The 21,575-nt window shown below is 42.6% G+C and overlaps 1 protein-coding gene across 3 annotated transcripts; it reads right to left on the bottom strand.

Moving 5' to 3' along the window:
- Window positions 1–786: 786 nt before the first annotated feature.
- Window positions 787–21,575, bottom strand: LOC109871083 (serine/threonine-protein kinase 24). 3 transcript variants are annotated; one of them, XM_020461910.2, is made up of 11 exons: window positions 21,428–21,575; window positions 13,738–13,968; window positions 7,717–7,773; window positions 7,469–7,577; window positions 7,214–7,371; window positions 6,323–6,508; window positions 5,896–6,041; window positions 5,576–5,708; window positions 4,131–4,199; window positions 3,605–3,744; window positions 787–3,455 (listed from the first exon to the last, which is right to left on the bottom strand). In XM_020461910.2, the coding sequence occupies exons 1-11, from the start codon at window positions 21,446–21,448 to the stop codon at window positions 3,422–3,424; spliced, it is 1,284 nt and encodes a 427-aa protein (XP_020317499.1). In that variant the 5' UTR covers window positions 21,449–21,575; the 3' UTR covers window positions 787–3,421. The 3 variants fall into 3 exon arrangements, with proteins under 3 accessions (XP_020317499.1, XP_020317497.1, XP_031661851.1); XM_020461908.2 differs by having other exon boundaries at window positions 20,544–21,472; XM_031805991.1 differs by lacking the exon at window positions 21,428–21,575 and adding an exon at window positions 14,232–14,686.

Genomic DNA, 21,575 nt, shown 5'->3' with positions numbered 1-21,575 from the left:
AGAACATAACTGAATGCACAGTACTGACCAAACAACCAGCTGCCTAATGTAGGGTTTCTTTCATTAATGGCGTTTTTTTTTTTTATGACAACTTTGTGAATTTACTTCAGGATCGGACCCTTTTTTTCCATTTTCGCCTAAAATGACATACCCAAATCTAACTGCATGTAGCTCAGGACCTGAAGCAAGGATATGCATATTCTTGGTACCATTTGAAAGGAAACACTTTGAAGTCGGTGGACATGTGAAATTAATGTAGGTGAATATAACACAGATCGATCTGGTCAAAGAATCCAAAGAAAAAAACCATGAATTTTTTTGTTCCATCTTTTTTTAAATGCAAGAGAAAGTTCAAGGTATTATTCCAGGTTAGGTGCAATTTCGATTTTGGCCACTAGATGGTAGCAGTGTGCAGCATTTTAGACTGATACAATGAACCATTTAATTTCAAAATGTTGCACAAATGTGCCCAATTGGTTTGACACATTTTCAAGTTCATAACTGTGCACTCTCCTCAAACAGCAATGGTATTATTTCACTGTAATAGCTACTCCAAATTGGACAGTGCAGTTAGATTAATAATAATTTAAGCTTTCTGCCCATCTCAGATGTCTATGTCCTGGGAAATGTTCTTGTTACTTACAACGTCATGCTAATCATATTAGTCAATGTTAACTCAACCATCCTGCCAGGACACTGATCCTATAGAGGTTTTAAAAAGCTGCACTCTGGTATTGCATTGTAATGCTGGTAAAAAAAACTATATTGCTCCACACAAAAGAAATATCCATTTAAATTTGCATTAGATTTTAATCACTTGAAAGCTTACAAAGACTCCCAATACCTTGGAATTTGAGTGACAATGAACAATGATTATATACAAGACTATAAACAGTCTGCAATGTTACAGAAAATGACATTTCAATTTTAATGTGATCATTAATAACAAACGGAAGGACAATATTCTTTATTCTATACATACTGCTTGTGTGAGTTATAAAAATATATTCTTGTTCCGTAGAATATATCTGCTGATAAATGTGTCCTGACACCGCCACTGCTTTATCGCCACACTCAAAAAGGTTTGCTAGTAATCACGGAAGATATGACAACGGAAGAAAAAAAAAAACCTATGGTCTCAAGTACCATTATTCTTACCTGAATCCTGAAGAAAACACTTACAAAAAGTGCAACACAAAGAATAAAAAACAGGACAGTTGTCTCCACAAGGTGCAAATTACAAAACAAAAAAAAAACAAGATGGGCGTCCATACATGGCACTTTCATGTGTGACATAAGGGGAATAACGGAAATAGATCAAAAGGGGGTCCACTCAAAATGTTGGAAAAACTGGTCAACAGAAGTGGGTTCAAAACAAGGGGGGGACTTCTGTTTCTAATCCCAAATGCCCAAAACTCAGAAGAAAAACAGTTCAATACTGGACATCACATTGGTCTGAACACAGCAAATACAAAAGGTTTCCAGTAGCTGTTGAAATCCCATAGGAGACCCAGTGTTCATACTTCTGTGTGCTTTATGAAGCTATAGTATCTAACCCCATGTAAAGAGCAAAAACCATTAACTTAGCTGATGTAAATCAATTGTTAAATGTGTCCATGCTGCCATGTAACACTTGGCTCAAAACATAAAATAAATAAAAAATGTGACTGCACCCCACTCTCAACAAAGTTGCTAAGGCTGACTTGAACACTCAAGGTCCAGGACATCAGGTTAAGAGTCCAGTAGCATGCTTGCTACAATGCATATTAGGGGTGGCAGGTAGCCTAGTGGTTAGAGCGTTGGGCCAGTAACTGAAAGGTTGCTTGGTCGAATCCCTGAGCTGACAAGGCAGTTAACCCGCTGTTCCTATGGCCATCATTGTAAATAAAAATGGTGTTTAACTGACTTGCCTAGTTAAATAAATACTGTGCAGGCCAAGTCACAGGAGTTATTTTTCATCAAATTAAACTTTATGGAAACATGTGTCTACTGGGTGTAGCGAAATGCTTGTGCATTAACACATACACACGGGGGGGGGGGGTAGCAGCAGGGAAGTGCGGTATGCTTCCTAAATGGCCGCTGGCTTTCTGCTACTTTACGTCAACTAGTATGAACACACCATAACGCACTTCTGCAATCCTTTTCAACTAAACTTTGTGTGGAATTCACGTTTACAGTGTTCTGTTATACTATGCTCCAAGCTGTGTTGCTACAGGTGGACATTTGTCTTATGTAGCATTGAGACATGCCTGTACAATAATGACCACGGGGTCTTACGGCAACAACAAAAAAAATCTGCAAGTCAAGCTGTTGAATAGATTGTACCACTGCAGTAACAAAGAAGACGTGTCTGTTGTGGGATGATGTAATTGAATTTACTGCCATCCAACAGACATCTTGTCATGAAACCATGTGGTCTCATGAAGTTCGATGCTCTGGCAACATAGAACCCAGTGTCAAGACTAGAGAGGGTTAGAAGTTGTGCACCTGGACAGATTCTGTTTCTGTGGTCTGCACTGCATGGCAACTACAGCCATGTCACAGAGTGAGACATCAAAAAGGTCAAAGAGCATTTAAAAAAAAAAAATTAACATAAAAACACGACAGAGGGAAGCAATTGCCATTGAATGGATGTGTCCTTGAAAATGTATGATTTAAACAAGAGGGAATCCAAGATAATGTATTTAAACAAGAGGGAATCCAAGATAATGTATTTAAACAAGAGGGAATCCAAGATAATGTGTTTAAACAAGAGGGAACCCATGACTGAAATACAAAAAGAGCAAGTAATAAAGGCAAAGCAATCTCAGTTATGACCATTTACATGTCTCTTTAAACATTGACCCTTTCTAACAGAATATATGTACAGAAGCATTTGGCCACAGAGATTCCTTTGTGTACACTCCATTATTTCTCAATATTTGTAAAAATGTGCCTATTTACAAGTTTGTACAGCCACCCAACAGATCTCTTAATTCTCCCAGAGGACCCCCATCCACTTAAAAGCAGGATACCTGAGTTTTGAAAAGAATGCTTCAATCTCCACCGCACATTTCACAGGATCTCAAAGGAGATGCTCACATGCACACACACACACACAAAAAAGTTAGATCCTCCCTGAAAGGCTTCAGGACCTTTTAGGAATAAGCCACACAAATGTTTGAATCAATGGTCCTGCGTTCATATCGGAGGTATTGAGGCCAAAAGGTCTTACAGCAGTTGTCAGTCAGTGGCAGCTGACCAACAGGCCCGTGACTGGCCGCAAAGTGACAATATACCTTAAGTAAAAAAGAAAAGTGGGCTGAGGCTTTGCTTTAGGTGAATGAATGAGTGATGGAGAACTTCCTGGGAGACTTCATCTTGGCTGTTGATGTCAGAGGCCATGGACTGACGGACTGCTGCTACTGTAGGGGTGGGGGTGTCACTGGGAGGATGAGGCCCTGGGTAGAGAAAACCTGCAGGAGCAAAGGATGAACAATGGGAAGATTTAGCTTGGGATGGAGGTGTGAGAAACACTAGACTTATAGGTCTGCACCCTAATGTTGGAATAAAATTACAATACTATGAGTTGTCATCAAATCACAGGAGGTGTTGATGCCATTACCTCTGTAGTCTGTGCACTAGTTCAGAAACCAGGGCGTCAGAGATACCAGGATAGGACTCCTCTGACATGAAAACGGCCTCCCTCAGCTCCTCCACAGCCTCTGGCTTGCCATTGGTTGCCTCAACCTGGTTCTCTTTTAACTGTAAGGGAAGGAGAGACAGTTTACTGCATGATTTTGGCTCCCAAGGCACTGCATCTCAGTGCTACAGACACCATAGTTCCAATCCAGGCTGTATCACAACCGGCTGTGATTGGGAGTCCCATAGGGCGGTGCACAATTGGCCCAGCGTCATCCGGGTTTGGCCGGTGTAGGCCGTCATTGTGAATAAGAATTTCTTAACTGACTTGCCTAGTTCAATAAAATCTTAAAGTGTACAGCTGTAACTTCAATAAGGTCAACAGATATCAGAACAGTTTGACCCGGAATCATTCAACTTGACTGAGATTCACCGTTATTATCTTGAGATAAAAAGAGAAATAGTAACGTCAGAAGATATAGTTAAAATGAGCCCAAATACATTCTTACCTCGGCAAACAAAGGTGACATGATAGTGCACCAGCTCTGTGACAGAGGCCTTTCTGGATTGTCTTGCACCTGATAAAGAAAGTATCAAATAAAATAAAATAAAATCATACTGATGGCTCAGTGCAAGAGCTGAAAAACAGCTGAAGAGTGAACGTCAGCTTATTAAAACAGAGAATACCCAGAAACCACCTGAACAACTGTTTGGTTAGATCCTGATGGTATGAATACACACACTATGGTATAAATATATAAACTAAGTGTATACAAAACATTTTTTTTTAAAACAGCTGCTCTTCCATGACAGACTGACCAGGTGAAAGCTATAATCCCTTATTGATGTGACTTGTTAAATAGACTTCAAATCAGTGTAGATGAAGCAGAGACCGGTTAAAGAAGGATTTTTAAGCCCCGAGAGAAGGATTCAGAGGATGAATTGGTAAGACAAAAGATTTAAATGCATTTGACCGGGGTATGGTAGTAGGTGCCAGGCACACCGGTTTGTGTCAAGAACTGCAATGCTGCTTGGTTTTTCACACTCAACAGTTTCCTGTGTGTATCAAGAATGGTCCACCACCTATAGGACATCCAGACAACTTGACAACTGTGGGAAGCATTGGAGTCAACATGGACCAGCAGCCCTGTGGAACGCTTTGGACAACTTGTAGATTCCATGCCCGACGAATTAAGGCTAGTCTGAGGGCAAACTCGGTAGTAGTAAGGTGTTTTGTACACTACGGTATAAATACTGTATATACCATGGTACGAGTATGGTAGGAATACACTATGGCAGTGGTATTCAAACTTTCCCGCGTGGTACCCATTTTATCCCCTGCAGAGTTTCCAGGGACCCCATTTTTTTCACCCCAAATCCAATGACAACCTGAAAAATCAACACATTCAGAATTCCAACAATGCCAATGTTTTAAATTTGACTTCTGCTTTCAAAAGTAGCTCAAACGAAACATGTAAAAATTAACTATAGCCATTGAATTCTACCGTGCATTAGAGGGAAATAATGAGTGCTCTAGAATGCCCTGGTATAATTACCAGGGCAGAGGGGGTGTGGTATATGGCCAATATACCACGGCTAAGGGCTGTTCTTAGGCAAGACGCAATGCAGAGTGCCTGGATACAGCCCTTAGCCGTGGTATATTGGCCATATATCACCAACCCCTGAGGTGCCTTATTGCTATTATAAACTGGTTATCAACGTAATTAGAGCAGTAAAAAAAAAATGTTTTTGTCATACCCGTGGTATATGGTCTGATATAACACGGCTTTCAGCCAATCATCATTCAGGGCTCAAACCACCTGGTTTATAATATGGCATAAATATACACAATGGTATAAACACACAATGGTATGAATACACACTCAGCTTAAATCAGAATTTGGGTTGAGGATAACCATGATAACCTAAGATGCATGTTTCTCTGCCATCTTACCTGGTTCCTCTCCAGCTCATGAAACTGGGCGGCACCATTCAGGAACTTCCTGGGGTCCTTCTCCCTAATGGTGTTGAAGATCCAGTCATCGTTCCCAGAGTCGTTCACTCCAGACGCCTGGCCATCCTGCTCACTGACAAGACAAAGACAACCTTTTAGACAACCTCACATGGAAGCACAGTCTGAAGCATATTAGTAATCTGTCCCAATAAACAATCTGGTTAACAACCACTTGTGTGTGTGAATTGCCGAGGAACGAATGACCACGATCGGCTAAATAACATTAAAGGACTTTAATGGATCAAATGATGACGACTTACAAGTCCGACTCGTCGTCGCTGGAGTCCTCCCGAGACTGCTCTGCTTTCCACTTCTTGTACTTCTCCACCAGCTCTGAAAGGTAGGACGTCTTCTTGGCGTGCCGGATAATCAGCTTGTGTTTCAGCAGCTCTTTGGCAGTTGGCCTCTGAGGAGGAACATCGAGTCAAACAAGTGTAAACATTGGATGTGTTTTCTAAATGTACAGAGGGTTGACTTTCTACATTTTTTTGTAATTTAGCAGTTGCTCTTATCCAGAGCAACTTACAGGAGCAATAGAAGTGCCTTGCTCAAGGGCACAGACAGATTTTTCACCTAGTCGGGTTCGGGGATTCGAACCAGCGACCTTCGGTTACTGGCCCAAACACTCTTAACCGCTAATTAACGAAATGCCCATTTGAGCTCAATTGCTCCCCAAACACCACTTACAAAGCTGGGCTCTTTGTTCAAACAGGCTTCTATGAATTCTTTGAGGGGTTTGCAGTAGTTTCCTTCCAGGGTGGGCGGGTTGTTCTTTGGGATGACGAATAAGACCTTCATAGGGTGAAGCTCTGAGTAGGGCGGCTCTCCTTTGGCTAGCTCTATGGCTGTTATACCTAGCGACCATATATCCGCCTGCGACACAACGATAAAAAGAAAAAGAAAAAAGACACTTAAGAAAGATTTTTTTGAACAAATTCATCACACTTCCACAACGGACTTCAAAACCTCCTAGCAAATATCAATAGGGAAGGTTTGTGACAAAGGATATACAGACAGCATGATTCACAGAATGAAAGTGATAATAACACTTGAGATTTCTATTCAAAAGATGAGGGAGCCATTTTATATTTCGCCAGACAGACAGAACCTGATCCTGTAGTAGGCCATTTAAGGAACTACCGTCAGCCCAGTGAGAGACTGTGGTGGCTCTGGTTTGCCGCATGGTGATTCATATGTTGTGGTCATTCCTAATGTGTCTGGTGATATTTTCTATCTGTGTGCAGTGCTGTTCCCTGGCTGTAGTGTGATCACAGCAGGTTACAGAGCTGAAGCTACCTCTGCAATGCCTCTACTCAGCAGAACAATTCAGCCAGGGAAAAAAGAAATTGGACACCATTTGATTTATTAGGTTCCCCACTATGAAAACAAATTTGCATTAAACATTTTGTTGACAATTCCACACATTGCCTATGACACATTATAACACTTTCACGAACCTATGAACAGATATGCCATCTTAACCTAGAACCTGAAAGAGACAACCTAGAACCTGAAAGACAACCTAGAACCTGAAAGAGACAACCTAGAACCTGAAAGAGAGCATGTGGTATTTCTGACCTTTGAGTCGTACGCAGACTGTTTTATGACTTCAGGTGCCATCCAGAACGGAGTGCCCACGAACGTGTTCCTCTTTATCTGGGTGTCCGTTAACTGCCCCGCCACTCCAAAGTCTGCCAGCTTCACGTCTCCTTGCTCCGATAGCAACACGTTAGCAGCTGGGGGCAATAACACAAACTATGAGATTTACCATGGTGGCCAGTCAGTTGGATATTCATGCTGCACTGTATGGCCATAGTGGGTTCTAAACAGTACCTTTAATATCTCGGTGGATTTTCTTTTCAGAATGCAGGTACTCAAGTCCCCTCAGGATCTCTCTGAGAATAGTGGCAATCTGGGTTTCGTCCAAGGCACCGGGCTCCAACTAAAAGAGAAAACAGGCTGGAATAAAAAAAAGTGTTCTACTGGACCTTGATGGAAATGTGAAGACTCCTTTTGGGTTAGGCCTGTGTTACATCAATGCCATCTTACTGAGGAGTTTACTATACTGTAGAGAAACTTACTAAATCCAGAGCTGATCCTCCTCCTAAATATTCCATAATAATCCATAATTTCGCATCCTGAAATTAAAAAGAGAGAATGTTTTAATCATAAATCATGATGAGTCTTCATTAAAACAGATCAACATGTACTGTTATAATTCTGCATCACTGTCTCAGCCTCCAGTATTTATGCTGCAGTAGTTTGTCGGGGGGCTGGGGTCAGTTTGTTATATCTGGAGTACTTCTCCTGTCCTATTCGGTGTCCTGTGTGAATCTAAGTGTGCGTTCTCTAATTCTCTCCTTCTCTCTCTCGGAGGACCTGAGCCCTAGGACCATGCCCCAGGACTACCTGACATGATGACTCCTTGCTGTCCCCAGTCCACCTGGCCATGCTGCTGCTCCAGTTTCAACTTCCACCTGACTGTGCTGCTGCTCCAGTTTCAACTTCCACCTGACTGTGCTGCTGCTCCAGTTTCAACTGTTCTGCCTTAATAATAATAATAATAATAATAATAATAATAATAATAATAATAGACCATGCTGGTCATTTATGAACATTTGAACATCTTGGCCATGTTCTGTTATAATCTCCACCCGGCACAGCCAGAAGAGGACTGGCCACCCCACATAGCCTGGTTCCTCTCTAGGTTTCTTCCTAGGTTTTGGCCTTTCTAGGGAGTTTTTCCTAGCCACCGTGCTTCTACACCTGCATTGCTTGCTGTTTGGGGTTTTAGGCTGGGTTTCTGTACAGCACTTTGAGATATCAGCTGATGTACGAAGGGCTATATAAATACATTTGATTTGATTTGAATAGAGTGGAAGGGGAAATTAAATATAAGATGAAGACAGTTAACCTCTCATTTAATACTTTCATAATAATTCATATTAAATGAGAAGCTTAAGCTAAGCACTTCAGCAATCTCTTCTCCCGGTGAGCCTAGAGGGGAGTCAATCACAGCACATCTGGCTGCATCAGGGATCATATCAAAATGGTGGAAAGTTAAGTGACCTAAGGTCTGACGCAACAACCGCCCAGCGACGCCCGGAACACAACCGCCCAGCGACGCCCGGAACACAACCGCCCAGCGACGCCCGGAACACAACCGCCCAGCGACGCCCGGAACACAACCGCCCAGCGACGCCCGGAACACAACCGCCCAGCGACGCCCGGAACACAACCGCCCAGCGACGCCCGGAACACAACCGCCCAGCGACGCCCGGAACACAACCGCCCAGCGACGCCCGGAACACAACCGCCCAGCGACGCCCGGAACAAGTGCAGTTCAATAACGCAGCACATTAAAAAAATGGCATCATTTAGCAGACACTTATCAAGAGTGGCTTACAGTAGTGAGTGCATACATTTTCATCCTTATATTTCTTAAATAATGGTCCCCCAGTGGGAATTGAACCCACAACCCTGGCGTTTCATGTGCTACTTGATAACCTTGAGAGAGAGAGAGAAATGGCATAATACAACAATTTATAAAGCAGAATAGCCTCAGGTCAAAGAAATACAACTAGGATGTTTAGCTATAAGGGTCTAGTGTGTTATGCACTAAACACACAAAAAAAGACCAGACTTTCTTCCTCGTTATGATCCATAAACCAGTTGGTTTCCTTCCCAGCCTCCCTGGCCTGAATCTCTCCTTCCCAGCCTCCCTGGCCTGAATCTCTCCTTCCCAGCCTCCCTGGCCTGAATCTCTCCTTCCCAGCCTCCCTGGCCTGAATCTCTCCTTCCCAGCCTCCCTGGCCTGAATCTCTCCTTCCCAGCCTCCCTGGCCTGAATCTCTCCTTCCCAGCCTCCCTGGCCTGAATCTCTCCTTCCCAGCCTCCCTGGCCTGAATCTCTCCTTCCCAGCCTCCCTGGCCTGAATCTCTCCTTCCCAGCCTCCCTGGCCTGAATCTCTCCTTCCCAGCCTCCCTGGCCTGAATCTCTCCTTCCCAGCCTCCCTGGCCTGAATCTCTTCAGCAGCTTGCCATAGCCTACTAACCAGCTCTTATCCTTATGTATGGGATCAGACAGAGCATTTCATTTGTAAACCATAATGCAACAGTATGTGGAGCAGAAGTAATGGGCCCTGCACGGTGCTGTTAACATGGAAGAAAACTCCTCTTTTCACCCTGGGGTATTTACACACATTTTAATGTCAAAGAACGGCTTTTCAAGAGATGTTGAGTGCTTCAGTCTCAGTTCTGACTTAAATCTGCTTGAAAATCAGACGAGTTTTAAATATTTCTGCCCAACCAAATTTACTGAACTTTAACAAATTTGACAAATCAATGGATGTGTTGTGCAAGGTTGGTAGACACGTATTAAAAATGATTCAAAGCTGTGATGGCTGCCAAATGTGTATTAACTAAGGTGAAGACATTCATAAAAATCAATAAATCTTCATTTTTCATTGATTTGGAAAATGTAATTTTTTTTCTCACTTTTATAACATGGAGCAGATTGTGTAAATCTAATTTACTCCCTTTTTAGATTTCATTTTAAGGCATAAAAATGTGAGGACTGTGTTGACTTTCACTAGGCACTGTGGTGAACAATACCCAAGAGTTTATAAAGTAGCCTATGCACTCAAACAAGGGTCATAAGGAACAGCTATGATCAGGCACAAATACTACATGACCGCAGAAGAAAACCTGGAAGTCAGGGGGGGGGGATACACTATATATAGAAAAGCATGTGGAAACACCTTCAAATTTGTGGATTTGGTCAGTTCAGCCACACCCATTGCTGACAGGAATATAAAAATTGACCACAGCCATGCAAACATTGGCAGTAGAATGACCTTACTGAAGAGCTCAGTGACGTTCAATGTGGCACAGTCATAGAACTCTACCTTTCCAACAAGTCAGTTCTGCCCTGCCCCGGTCAACTCTAAGTGCTGTTATTGTGAAGTGGAAATGATCTAGGAGCAACAACGGCTCGGCCCTGAAGTGGTAGGCCACACAAGCTCACAGAATGGGACAGCCTGTCCTCAGTTGCAACACTCCCTACAGAGTTCCAAACTGTCTCTGGAAGCAAAGTCAGCACAATAACTGTTAGTTTGGAGCTTCGTGAAATGGGTTTCCATGTCCGAGCTGCCACAGACAAGCCTAAGATCACCATGCGCAATGCCAAGTGACGGCTCGAGTGGTGTAAAGCATGCCACCATTGGACTCTGGAGCAGTGGAAACGCATTCTCTGGCGTGATGAATCACACAAACATCTGTCAGTCCGAGGGCCGGATGCCAGGTGAACGCTACCTGCCCGAATACATAGTGGCAACTGTAAAGTTAGGAAAGGGCCTTCCCCACCAGTTTCAGAATGATAATGCCCCCCCCCCCCCCGCACAAATTGAGGTCCATACAGAAATGTTTTTCCAAGATCGGTGTGGAAGAACTTCACTGGCCTGCACAGAGCCATGACCTTAACCCCATCGAACACCTATGGGATGAATTGGAATGCCAACTGCGAACCAGACCTAATCGCCCAACCTCACTAATGCTCTTGTGGCTGAATGGAAGCAAGTCCCCGCAGCAATGTTTCAACATCTAGTGGAAAGCCGCAAAGGGGGGGGGGGGGGGGGGGGGGAAATCAACTCCATATTAATGCCCATGATTTTGGAATGAGATGTTCAATAAGCAGGTGTCCACATACATTTAGTCATTTAGTGTTTCTGAAAAATATATAAAATGAACCAAATTGCAACCTTCGTTGACTGCAACATAAGGCGATTCTGCCTGAGTGAGCATTTTCTGTTATAAATGGCTGTGCATGACTGTCTGCTGCGGCTGTGAATTTCCCCTTGTAGACAGGTAATCATGTAGGCCAGTGGTGTGTGGATGAGTAAGTATGAGCTGCAGACGGAGGCCTGTGGTCAGACAGACTAGATAAACCTGCCTGAGGTGCCAGCGTCATGTGTAAAAGAGTACATTTCACCTTTTTTATTTATTTATATTTTTAGAAAGACTAGGCCTATGAGTAATTATAGGAGTTCTAATTCATCACTGACTGACACTAATATCTTCTCTAATGGTTCTTATTGTATGACAGTTTTACCAGGAATTATTGAGAGATTTAAAGTCAGTCTGTGTAACCAATTTTGATATGGCCTTGACTTGGGATGCAAATTTTGTTATCGACTATGCTTCTAACTTGTGTTTTCCCACAAATTGCAATTGAGCAAATTCATCGGTTAACAAAAGGTTAAATTCGTTCCAAGCTGTAAAATTATGTGACAGAAAATACTATGCATCGAAGGTCATGCGACAATAGCGAGCCTATCATTTTCTTTTATTTAACCCTTATTTTACCAGGTAAGTTGACTGAGAACACTATCATTTACAGCAACAACCTGGGGAATAGTTACAGGGGAAAGGAGGGGGATGAATGAGCCAATTGTAAACTGGGGATGATAATTCCACTAAATTATGCAAATTAACCAATAAGCATGACTGGTCAAATTTATTTTCGGTGGTCAACCGTTGACAGTCAAGGCTAGGGATGTTATACCACATCGATCCATTTCATGTCAGGGAGGGCAGCATTACATACATTTTTTTTTTTTTTTTTACATCAAATATAAAAAGTGAGCACAAGCCTTAGAACCAAGCATTTGAAATGCTATACGATTCAGCTACCGTTTTCAGAGACTGCTTAACATCAGTATGTGTATTCACCTAGACTTGGCCTGATCGTGCTGCAGGCTACAGGCTGATTGTCTGGCTGAACAGAGTGTGGTCAGAGCCAGGCTGTTGCCGTCTCTGGGAGGGCAGATGTTGGGTCTGAGCTATACGAACCAGCGCTCCAAGGGCTGGAGTAGCACCTGTTGCCTGCTTGCCCCACTTTCAGACACGCACACAACACTAGCCTCCATCTGCCAGTACAACTGGAGCCAACAGCTAGCTGGCCCTCTCACCACTGGCCTCAGGTAAACCCTTAACCAGTCATTGGAAAAAGTACCCAATTCTCATGCTTGAGTAAAAGTGCAAGTCACCCAGTAAAATACTACTTGAGTAAAAGTCTAAAAGTATTTGGGTTTTAATATACTTAAGTATCAAAAGTAAATGTAATTGCAAAAATGTAAGTATTAAAAGCATAAAATTAATATGCTTATATTAATTAAACCAGACAGAGGTTTTATTTATTTATGGATAGCCAGGGGCACACTACAACACTCAGACATCATTTAATAATGAAGCATGTGTGTTTAGGGAGTCCACCAGATCAGAGGCAGTAGGGATGATCTCTTACTAACTATGTGAATTGGACCATTGTCCTGTCCTGCTAAGCATTCAAAATATAACAAGTACTTTTGGGTGTCAGGGAAAATGTACAGAGTAAAAAGTACATTATTTTCTTTAGGAATATAGTGAAGCAAAAGCAGGCAAAAATAGAAATAGTTATGTACAGATACCCCAAAAAACAGCTTAAGTAGTACTTTAAAGTATTTTAACTTAAGTACTGCCACTAACACACTTACATGCTCTCTAAGAGCCACTTAAGCCCTATCACATGTAGACCTGGAGTACTCTGCCTACTCCAGATTCATTTCAAACCTATAGTTCACAGCAACCAAGGGCCAGGAAATGATGAAATCCCTCACGAACAAGTCAACACGGGATCCTCATGAATGCTTAATTGTTTTTTTTAATAGTATTACTGTCCTCGCATGACATGCAGTACATTGTAGGACATATAGGATAATGAAGTAATGCATGCCTGTGTTCTGCTCACCATCACCAATCCATGCCATAGGCCTAATGCTCAGGCACAATTAATGAGAGCCTTGTCCCATTAACCATATGAATGATTTATTGACCCACATACAGTTGCCTGCAATTGTTACACATACCACCACTGGCAGCAACACTTGAACTGACACCACAACTGTCACAAATAGAGAGAGAGGGGGTGGGGGGGGGGGGGGGGGGGGGGGGGGAGAAAAAATGTAGAAAGAGAGAACAATGCTTTGCCACAATTTGTGGATGGACTATTCAGCCAAAATCCTTTTTTCACAGCATGTTGAAATAACACAAGGTTTGGTCAACTTACCTTCAAATATGATCCATAATACCTGGTAACGAAGGGACTGTCACACTGGCTGAGGACTGTTATTTCCTGTTGGATGTCTTCGATTTCATCCTCGGCCTCCTCGAGGTCAATTATCTTAATGGCCACTACTTTCTGAGTCCGATTGTCAACGCCTTTGAACACCTCTCCAAAAGAGCCTTTCCCTATCCTCTCCAGCTTGGTGAACAGCTCCTCCGGATCGGCTTTAAAGTTCTGATGGAAGGAGAGAAACAGGGCTGTGGTAAGGACAGCAGAGCAACATTCAAATCACAGGTAAAGAAGGACCACCATGCGATCAAGCATAGAATAAAAACCTGATTGTAGCCTGTCTGGTTTTAATAATAGTCCAATAAAAAGCATGAGCTGGCTGGCACATCCACCCCCCCCCCCCCCAAGTTTTTTTAAATAAAAAGTTAGTAGAGGTGCTGACTAACGGTACGCTATAAAAGAGTTGGACCCTTTATATACAAGCTCACAGTTTTATTGGGTAAACCACCAATGTTGCAGCATCACTGTGCCTTCTTCAGGGTGATGTCATGAATGCTTGAACCGGGTTATGTAGACAAACAGCGCAATTCGTGCAACCAATGACAATAGTGAGGGTTGTGTTTATAGTTATTAGGGTGGTGAGAAATAAAAATAAAAAAATGAAACTTAACAGGCTGGGCATACGAAGGCTGATTTCCACAGAGCTGGTACTGCGTGTTTCCTCAGTGAGCGATTGAACAGCCAGCAATACCTTGTGACAGGATTTCAGAACATGGTTGCTGATGTTATCTGGGCCAGTGGCTTTGTTGACTGATATTTGTTTTATATAGCCTATGAACATCTGCTTCCTGTATAACCAAATGAACTTCCCCTTGTGCTAGAGATAATGTTCACACAACAGCTCACCTTCCTCAGTATAAAATCCAGACAACCAAATCTACAATTAAAAAATGTATTTAAAAAAAAAAATTCAGACTAGAGCTGTCCCCAACAACAAAAATCTTGGTAGACCGAAAGTCATCTGTACTTTCGACTAGTATATTGGTAGAATTTTTTTGGGGGGTGTATTTGTCCATATATAGACACACCCTATGCATTTTAATAAAATCAACTATTAGGAAGAGTTTGTCTGATACTTTAAAAAAACATTACGGTTTGATGAAATATCCCTCAAGAGATCTAGATAACCAGAAAAAAATCTTAACCTGACCCAACTTTTCTCCTCCCACTCCTGCTGACTTTCGCAGATTCTACCATTACTCTCCCGAAGTTGCCGATAATAGCCTACACGAGGAGTCTGCAACCACTCATGTCGAATGCCAATTTATCTTACAATTTTTACTGATATGCGTGCCAGTTTTGGTTTTCATATGTACATTTTCGTGAAACCGAAATCAAAATTCTATCCAAATCTATATGAAAATGACAAAACCTAAAAAGAAACTTTATTGCTAACTATGTAAAAAAAATTGCCTACATAAAGGCAACAAAAACCAACAAGAAAATATTGTAGCCTGGTGACCCATGAGGCAGCGTACAACTGGGCCAGCGTCGTCCGGGTTAGGGGAGGGTTTGGCCGGCAGGTATGTCCTTGTCCCATCGCGCTCTAGTGACTCCTGTTGTAGGTCGGGCGCATGCACGCTAACATGGTCGCCAGTTGTGGGTTTCCTCCGACATTGGTGCGGCTGGTGTCCGGGTTAAGCGAGCAGTGTGTCAAGAAGCAGTGCAGCTTGGCAGGGTCGTGTTTCGAAGGACACATGGCTCTCAATTTTCACCTCTCCCGAGTCCGGGAGAGGTGAAAACTACCAATTGGATCTCACGAAACTGGGGACTTTACAGCCTTATTCTAAAATGGATTAAACTATTTTCCCCTCATCAATCTACACACAATGCCCCATAATGACAAAGTGAAAACAGGTTGTTAGAAATGTTTGCATATCTACTAAAAATAAAAAACAGAAATATATTATTTACATAAGTATTCAGACCCTTTGCTATGAGACTCAAAATTGAGTTCAGGCGCATCCTGTTTCCATTGATCATCCTTGAGATATTTCTACAACTTGGAGTCCACCTGTGGTAAATTCAATTGATTGGACATGATTTGGAAAGGCACACAACTGTCGATATAAGGTCCCACAGTTGACTGTGCATGTCAGAGCAAAAACTAAGCCATGAGTTCGAAGGAATTGTCTTTAGAGCTCCGAGACAGGATTGTGTCACGGCACAGATCTGGGGAAGGGTACCAAAAATGTTCTGCAGCATTGAAGGTCCAAGAACACAGTGCCCTCTATTCTTAAGTGGAAGAAGTTTGGAACCAACAAGCTCTTCCAACAAGCTCTTCCTAGAGCTGGCCGCCTGGCCAAACTGAGCAATCGGCGGAGAAGGGCCTTGGTCAAGGAGATGACCAAGAACCCGGTGGTCACTGGCAGAACTCCAGAGTTCCTCTGTGGAGAAACTTCCAGAAGGACAACCATTTCTACAGGACTCCATCAATCAGGCCTTTATGGTAGTGGCCAGACGCAAGCCACCCCTCAGTAAAAGGCACATGACAGCCCGTTTGGAGTTTGCCAAAAGGCACCTAAAGACTCTGACCATGAGAACCAAGATTATCTGGTCTGATAAAACCAAGATTGAACTCTTCGGCCTGAATGTCAAGCGTAATGTCTGGAGGAAACCTGGCACCATTCCTACGGTGAAGCATGGTGGTGGCAGCATTGTGCTCTGGGGATGTTTTTCAGCTGCAGGGAGACTAGTCAGGATCGAGGGCAAGATGAACGGAGCAAAGTACAGAGAGATCCTTGATGAAAACCTGCTCCAGAGTGCTCAGGACCTCAGATTGGGGCGAAGGTTCACCTTCCAACAGGACAATGCAGGAGTGGTTTCGGGACAAGTTTCCAAATGTTCTTGAGTGGCCCAGCCAGAGCCCAGACTTGAACCTGATCTAATCTCTCGAGAGACCTGAAAATAGCTGTGCAGCCACGCTCCCCATTTTTCAGCAGTGGTGGCAGGCTGGGGGGGGGGGATACCTACTATCTAGGGAAAGGGGGATGACCTAGTCAGTTGTACAACTGAATGCATTCAACTGAAATGAGTCTTCCACATGTGTTTAGGGAGCGATGAGCCTCAGGGTGCAGAATGACTGCAGATCAAACTCATGCTTTTTATAGGGATGCTTTAGCAGTGGTGATAAACCTGACTGTGGAGGCTCCCAGCATGTGGAGCCTGTAGTCATAGTGCCCAGTGTTGTTTTTCCCACCAATCTGACAGAAACTCCCCAAATACAGGTGTGTCAAGCTTGTAGCATCATAGCCTCTAGTTTTCTTGGCTGTAACTGCTGCCAAAAGGTGCTTTAACAAAGTAAAGGGTCTGAGTAAAGGGTCTGAATACTTATGTAAATGGGATATTTCCCTTCTTTTTTTTTTTGTATAAACAAAACAGTTTTGGCTATGTCATTATTGTTTGTAGATTGAGGGGGAAAAAAAACAATTTAATCCATTTCAGAATAAGGCTGTAATGTAAAAAAATGTGGAAAAAGTCAAGGGGTCTGAATACTGTTTACAGTGCATTCGGAAAGTACCAGCACCCAAAATGAGTACCGGAACCTATTTCAGCCCAAGTCAAGCACTGATAAGAAGTTATCAGGTAGGCCTATTTTATGATGTTTCCACTGGATCAGAGCATGACATTTTTCGCTTTCACACTGAGTGGTTATCAAAAGTAAGTGAGCTGGAAAGATTTTTCAAAAACATTGAGTAACTATTGTAAATTCTCAATGGATGAAGGGTTACATACTCTGCAACATGGTAAGACTATTAAGGCTCTGTTCAGTTATTAATGCTTCCCTGGGCCAATCACAGAACGCTATAATACAAAGGATTCTGGTGTAGGGGGGGGGGGGGGCACAGCTTTGGATTCCCAAAGCTGAAACCAATAATATCATCATTATACCCCTGAGAAACTCAAGCGGCTTGAGGAATTCATTCTAAACACCCGTAACAACCAATAGGTGAACAGCACCACTAATCCGATGGCTTTAGTTCGGCCTTATTGACAAACAAAGCAGTCTTTCACACTTTCTGCCCTGCAATAGTGACTCTTTGGTCACTTGCCTTTATCCATTTTTGTCAAATAGGCCCTATGTTTCTTTAAGTTAGGCAATCAGTGTTTCCCTTAGGATGTTTTTCAGCAGTGGAGGCGGGCTGGGCTGGATACCTACTATGTAGGGAAAGGGGGATACCTAGTCAGTTGTACAACAATGCATTCAACTGAATTGTGTCGTCCACATTTAACCCAACCATCAATCAAAGAGGTGCGGGGGGGGGGGGGGGGGGGGGGGGCTGGCTTAATATACATCCACGTCATTGGCGCCCGGGGAACAGTGGGTTAACTGCCTTGCTTAGGGGCAGAACATATTTTTACCTTGTCAGCTCAAGGATTTGATCAAGCAACCTTTCGGTTACTGGCCCAACGCTCCTACCTGCCAGGCTACCTGCCGCCCCTACTGGGACAATCTACTGGGATTTTGTACTTTGGCCAGTAAAGTGGGAAATTGTGAAGCAGCTCAACCCGACAAGAAAATCCCGATATGATAAAGTGAGAAAATCTCTTGGGAGTAAAAAAAAATCTAAACATCAATACGGACAGTAAAAGAATAGAACCAAGGCCTCCTCCATAAAGATGGAGAATAGCTTGGAGCAGGAACACAACACCCCCTCCCCTCAGACAGGCCCTCTTTTCCCCCCCCTGTGGTCTACAAATGAGGGGATGGTCCTCTTCACGCTTGACATTACAATTCACTTCCTGCACTGCAACGATTAACTGCCTGAGGCACTTTTGTCACAAATTATGGAACGGTCTATTATGCTGCATAATAGAAATAGTGTGAAGGAACATTTCCTAGTGAAAACACTTTGTTTTATAGGTGAACAATGTCCAATTAATTTCACTACAGGCATAAAGATTTCATATCCCTATACTCTTTAAAAAATAAATAAAAAATTAAAAATTCACAATAAGATACCCATTATGGGGCATTCTGGAAAGAGAGAGGAACTTGATTTGCTTGCACTAGAATTACAGTTGAATTGACCATAAAAACAATGCTGAACAGCTAGCCTATTGTTGTCATAACAACCCCTGGAGAATGTTGTAAATCTACTCCATTAAAAAGAGGCAAAGAGACTACTAATATCTTGACATGAGTTGAAAGGGGGGGGGGGGTGAAGAAGAATAAAGCCTGTCACAAACACAGAGCAGTCATCCAGGTGAAAAAAAATCATCCTATTGAGACTGACCTCAATGGGGAAAAACACTGGGCACTGTGACTACAGGCTCCACATGCTGGGTGGGAGCCTCCACAGTCAGGTTTATCACCACTGCTAAAACATCCCTATAAAAAGCATGAGTTTGCTCCTCTCCCACCTGCACCACCAGATTGCGTGGTCCAATGCAGTCCGTCTGCACCCTGAGGCTCATCTCCCCCCCCCCCCCCGCCCCATATACACACACTCCACTTCTCCCTCTGGGTCAGCTCTACCCAGGCCAAGCCTGAATGAACCATGTTGCCACCATTCAGGACAGTACAGTGGTGAAACATGGCTCTATTCATGCAGCTCAAGGCTATCTTGTGGTAGTGCCCCATGAGAATGACAGTCATATGTCCATTGTCAGAATGGGGAATGACCTAGAGACCTAGTTTTCTTACAAGATAAGTCATGTTCCGGCAGCTTTCTTGTTGACTGCCTGCACTGAAAAATGTCAAGAATGTTTAAGAGGAACGATTACTTTCCACTGCCTCAACTGGCAGGCACCTCAGTAACTTACTGTTTTGCTTTCATGTTTCCTTGTTGAATAAAGTGTGTAGGAATATATATATATATATATATATATATATATATATATATATATATATATATTCCACCTTTATTTAACCAGGTAGACAAGTTGAGAACAAGTTCTCATTTACAATTGTGACCTGGCCAAGATAAAGCAAAGCAGTTCAACACATACGACACAGAGTTACACATGGAGTAAAATCAATAATACAGTATAAACAAGTCTATATACAATGTGAGCAAATGAGGTGAGAAGGGAGGTAAAGGCAAAAAAAGGCCATGGTGGCAAAGTAAATACAATATAGCAAGTAAAACACTGGAATGGTAGATTTGCAGTGGAAGAATGTGCAAAGTAGAAATAAAAATAATGGGGTGCAAAGGAGCCAAATAAAATAAATACAGTAAGGAAAGAGGTAGTTGTTTAGTGGTTGAGCCATTGAGTCGTGCTTAAAATGTATTGCCTTTGAGTAAACACAAACAATTAATGTGCATTAGTGTAACACTACAGGGAAAGCATTTCAGTTGTAGCTTAGGATTTGGCTTAAATGGCAAACACTTATTGTTTTAGCAACATGCTAAATAGTTTATATATTGTAAACCATATGCTTAACTTTGCCATCCAGTCTACAGGACTGTCAGAGACAGACTGCACCACATGGGGCCAATCTGGCCACATCTCTGCTAAACATAAATATGGCTCAATAGATTGGCCTCATCAGTGGGCCTCTTTCTGGTGCAAAGAATCCAATACCTTGTGTCTTTCCATAGTTGGCTAGCTAAGTGGCTAGTTAACGTTAACTAATAAACTAACACAGCTAGTGAGGATGTGATCATAAATAAAGTCGAGTTACTGATCACGTAATCGAGTCAGTATCGTTAAGGTTAGCTGGCTAACAAGTTTGCTAAAGTACTGCAAAGAAATTGAGGGAGACCGACTACTTGATGAACTAAGACAAATCTTACCTGCATCCCTGGAATGCCACTCTGATCCGGGGAACGAGCCATGTCGTCATAAAATAAACAATCAGCTAAATTTGTAGTCAGTTGACGCCACTTTGTTTGCTAGCTAAATGAGTTACTGTAGCAAGCCCAAATCGGAGAGTGCAAAGCGGTTTATGTCCAGCTAATGATACCTTGCGTTATTGGAATTATAATGCCTGATTTACAAAAAGTCCCCAACTATCACGAAATCAGCTCAAAAACATTGCTTGTTTTTTTAGCTGCAATGTCTTGGAAGTTGTGCCTCTTCCGCAGATAGCAAACTAGCTAACGTTAGCTAGCTAAATCTTCAACAGAAGAACAAACTAGGCTCTGCACAAGTCTCACCAAACCTTAAATGTTTTCGAGAATATCCGATGAACAATGAGAATAATATAATAAATTGAGGATAGTTGTCTCATTTGTTGCCCCGTCCTCATCACTTTTCTCTATTGCCCTCCGCCATTTTTATAGCTGTCATTCTGACATTAGGGAAACACTTCAGGAAAACTACAGCCGTGCGCAGTGAACCGGAATATTCCTCCATGGAAGTGTTTAAGCAATCAAGACCGATAGCCAATGGGCTCTCAGCAACGCTTCCACCGCTGCGTCCGAGGAGAATACATACCGCGTCCGAGGAGAATACATACCGCGTCCAAAGCGGCAAAGTAGCTAGCTAGATACTGTCGGGAGTCACTGTTGAAATTCAGCCAGCTCCGATTGACTGACAAATATTGACGTATATACAATGCTATATGTAAACTGCGTCAACTAGCTAACGAATGAGATAGGATTATTAGTTTCAGGTTTTAAAATACACAAACTACAGTTATGCTGGTAATGGATTGCATCTCTCTCTCACTCCCAACCTTCAGTCTGTATAGTTGCATTGTGTCCTGTTACCATGATGTCCCAGAAGGCAAGGAGTTGACAACAATGATGTAGTGGGTTTAATAAAACTTGAATAAATATGTCTATCTATGTTTAATAAAGCTGAATTGTTGATTTGATATCAGT

This window comes from Oncorhynchus kisutch, linkage group LG26 (genome assembly GCF_002021735.2).
Source record: "Oncorhynchus kisutch isolate 150728-3 linkage group LG26, Okis_V2, whole genome shotgun sequence".
NCBI lineage: Eukaryota > Metazoa > Chordata > Actinopteri > Salmoniformes > Salmonidae > Oncorhynchus > Oncorhynchus kisutch.
Note: the sequence above shows the minus strand (reverse complement) of the source record. Positions and strands in the feature narration are given on the sequence as shown.

Excerpts from the sequence above, each read along its gene's own strand:
- LOC109871083 (XM_020461908.2), bottom strand. The coding sequence starts at position 20,585 with ATGGCTCGTTCCCCGGATCAGAGTGGCATTCCAGGGATGCAG. Across the intron at positions 7,774-13,737 it reads ATTATGGATCATATTTGAAG|GATGCGAAATTATGGATTAT; the intron begins GTAAGTTGACCA and ends TTTTAATTTCAG. Across the intron at positions 6,509-7,213 it reads AGTCTGCGTACGACTCAAAG|GCGGATATATGGTCGCTAGG; the intron begins GTCAGAAATACC and ends GTTGTGTCGCAG.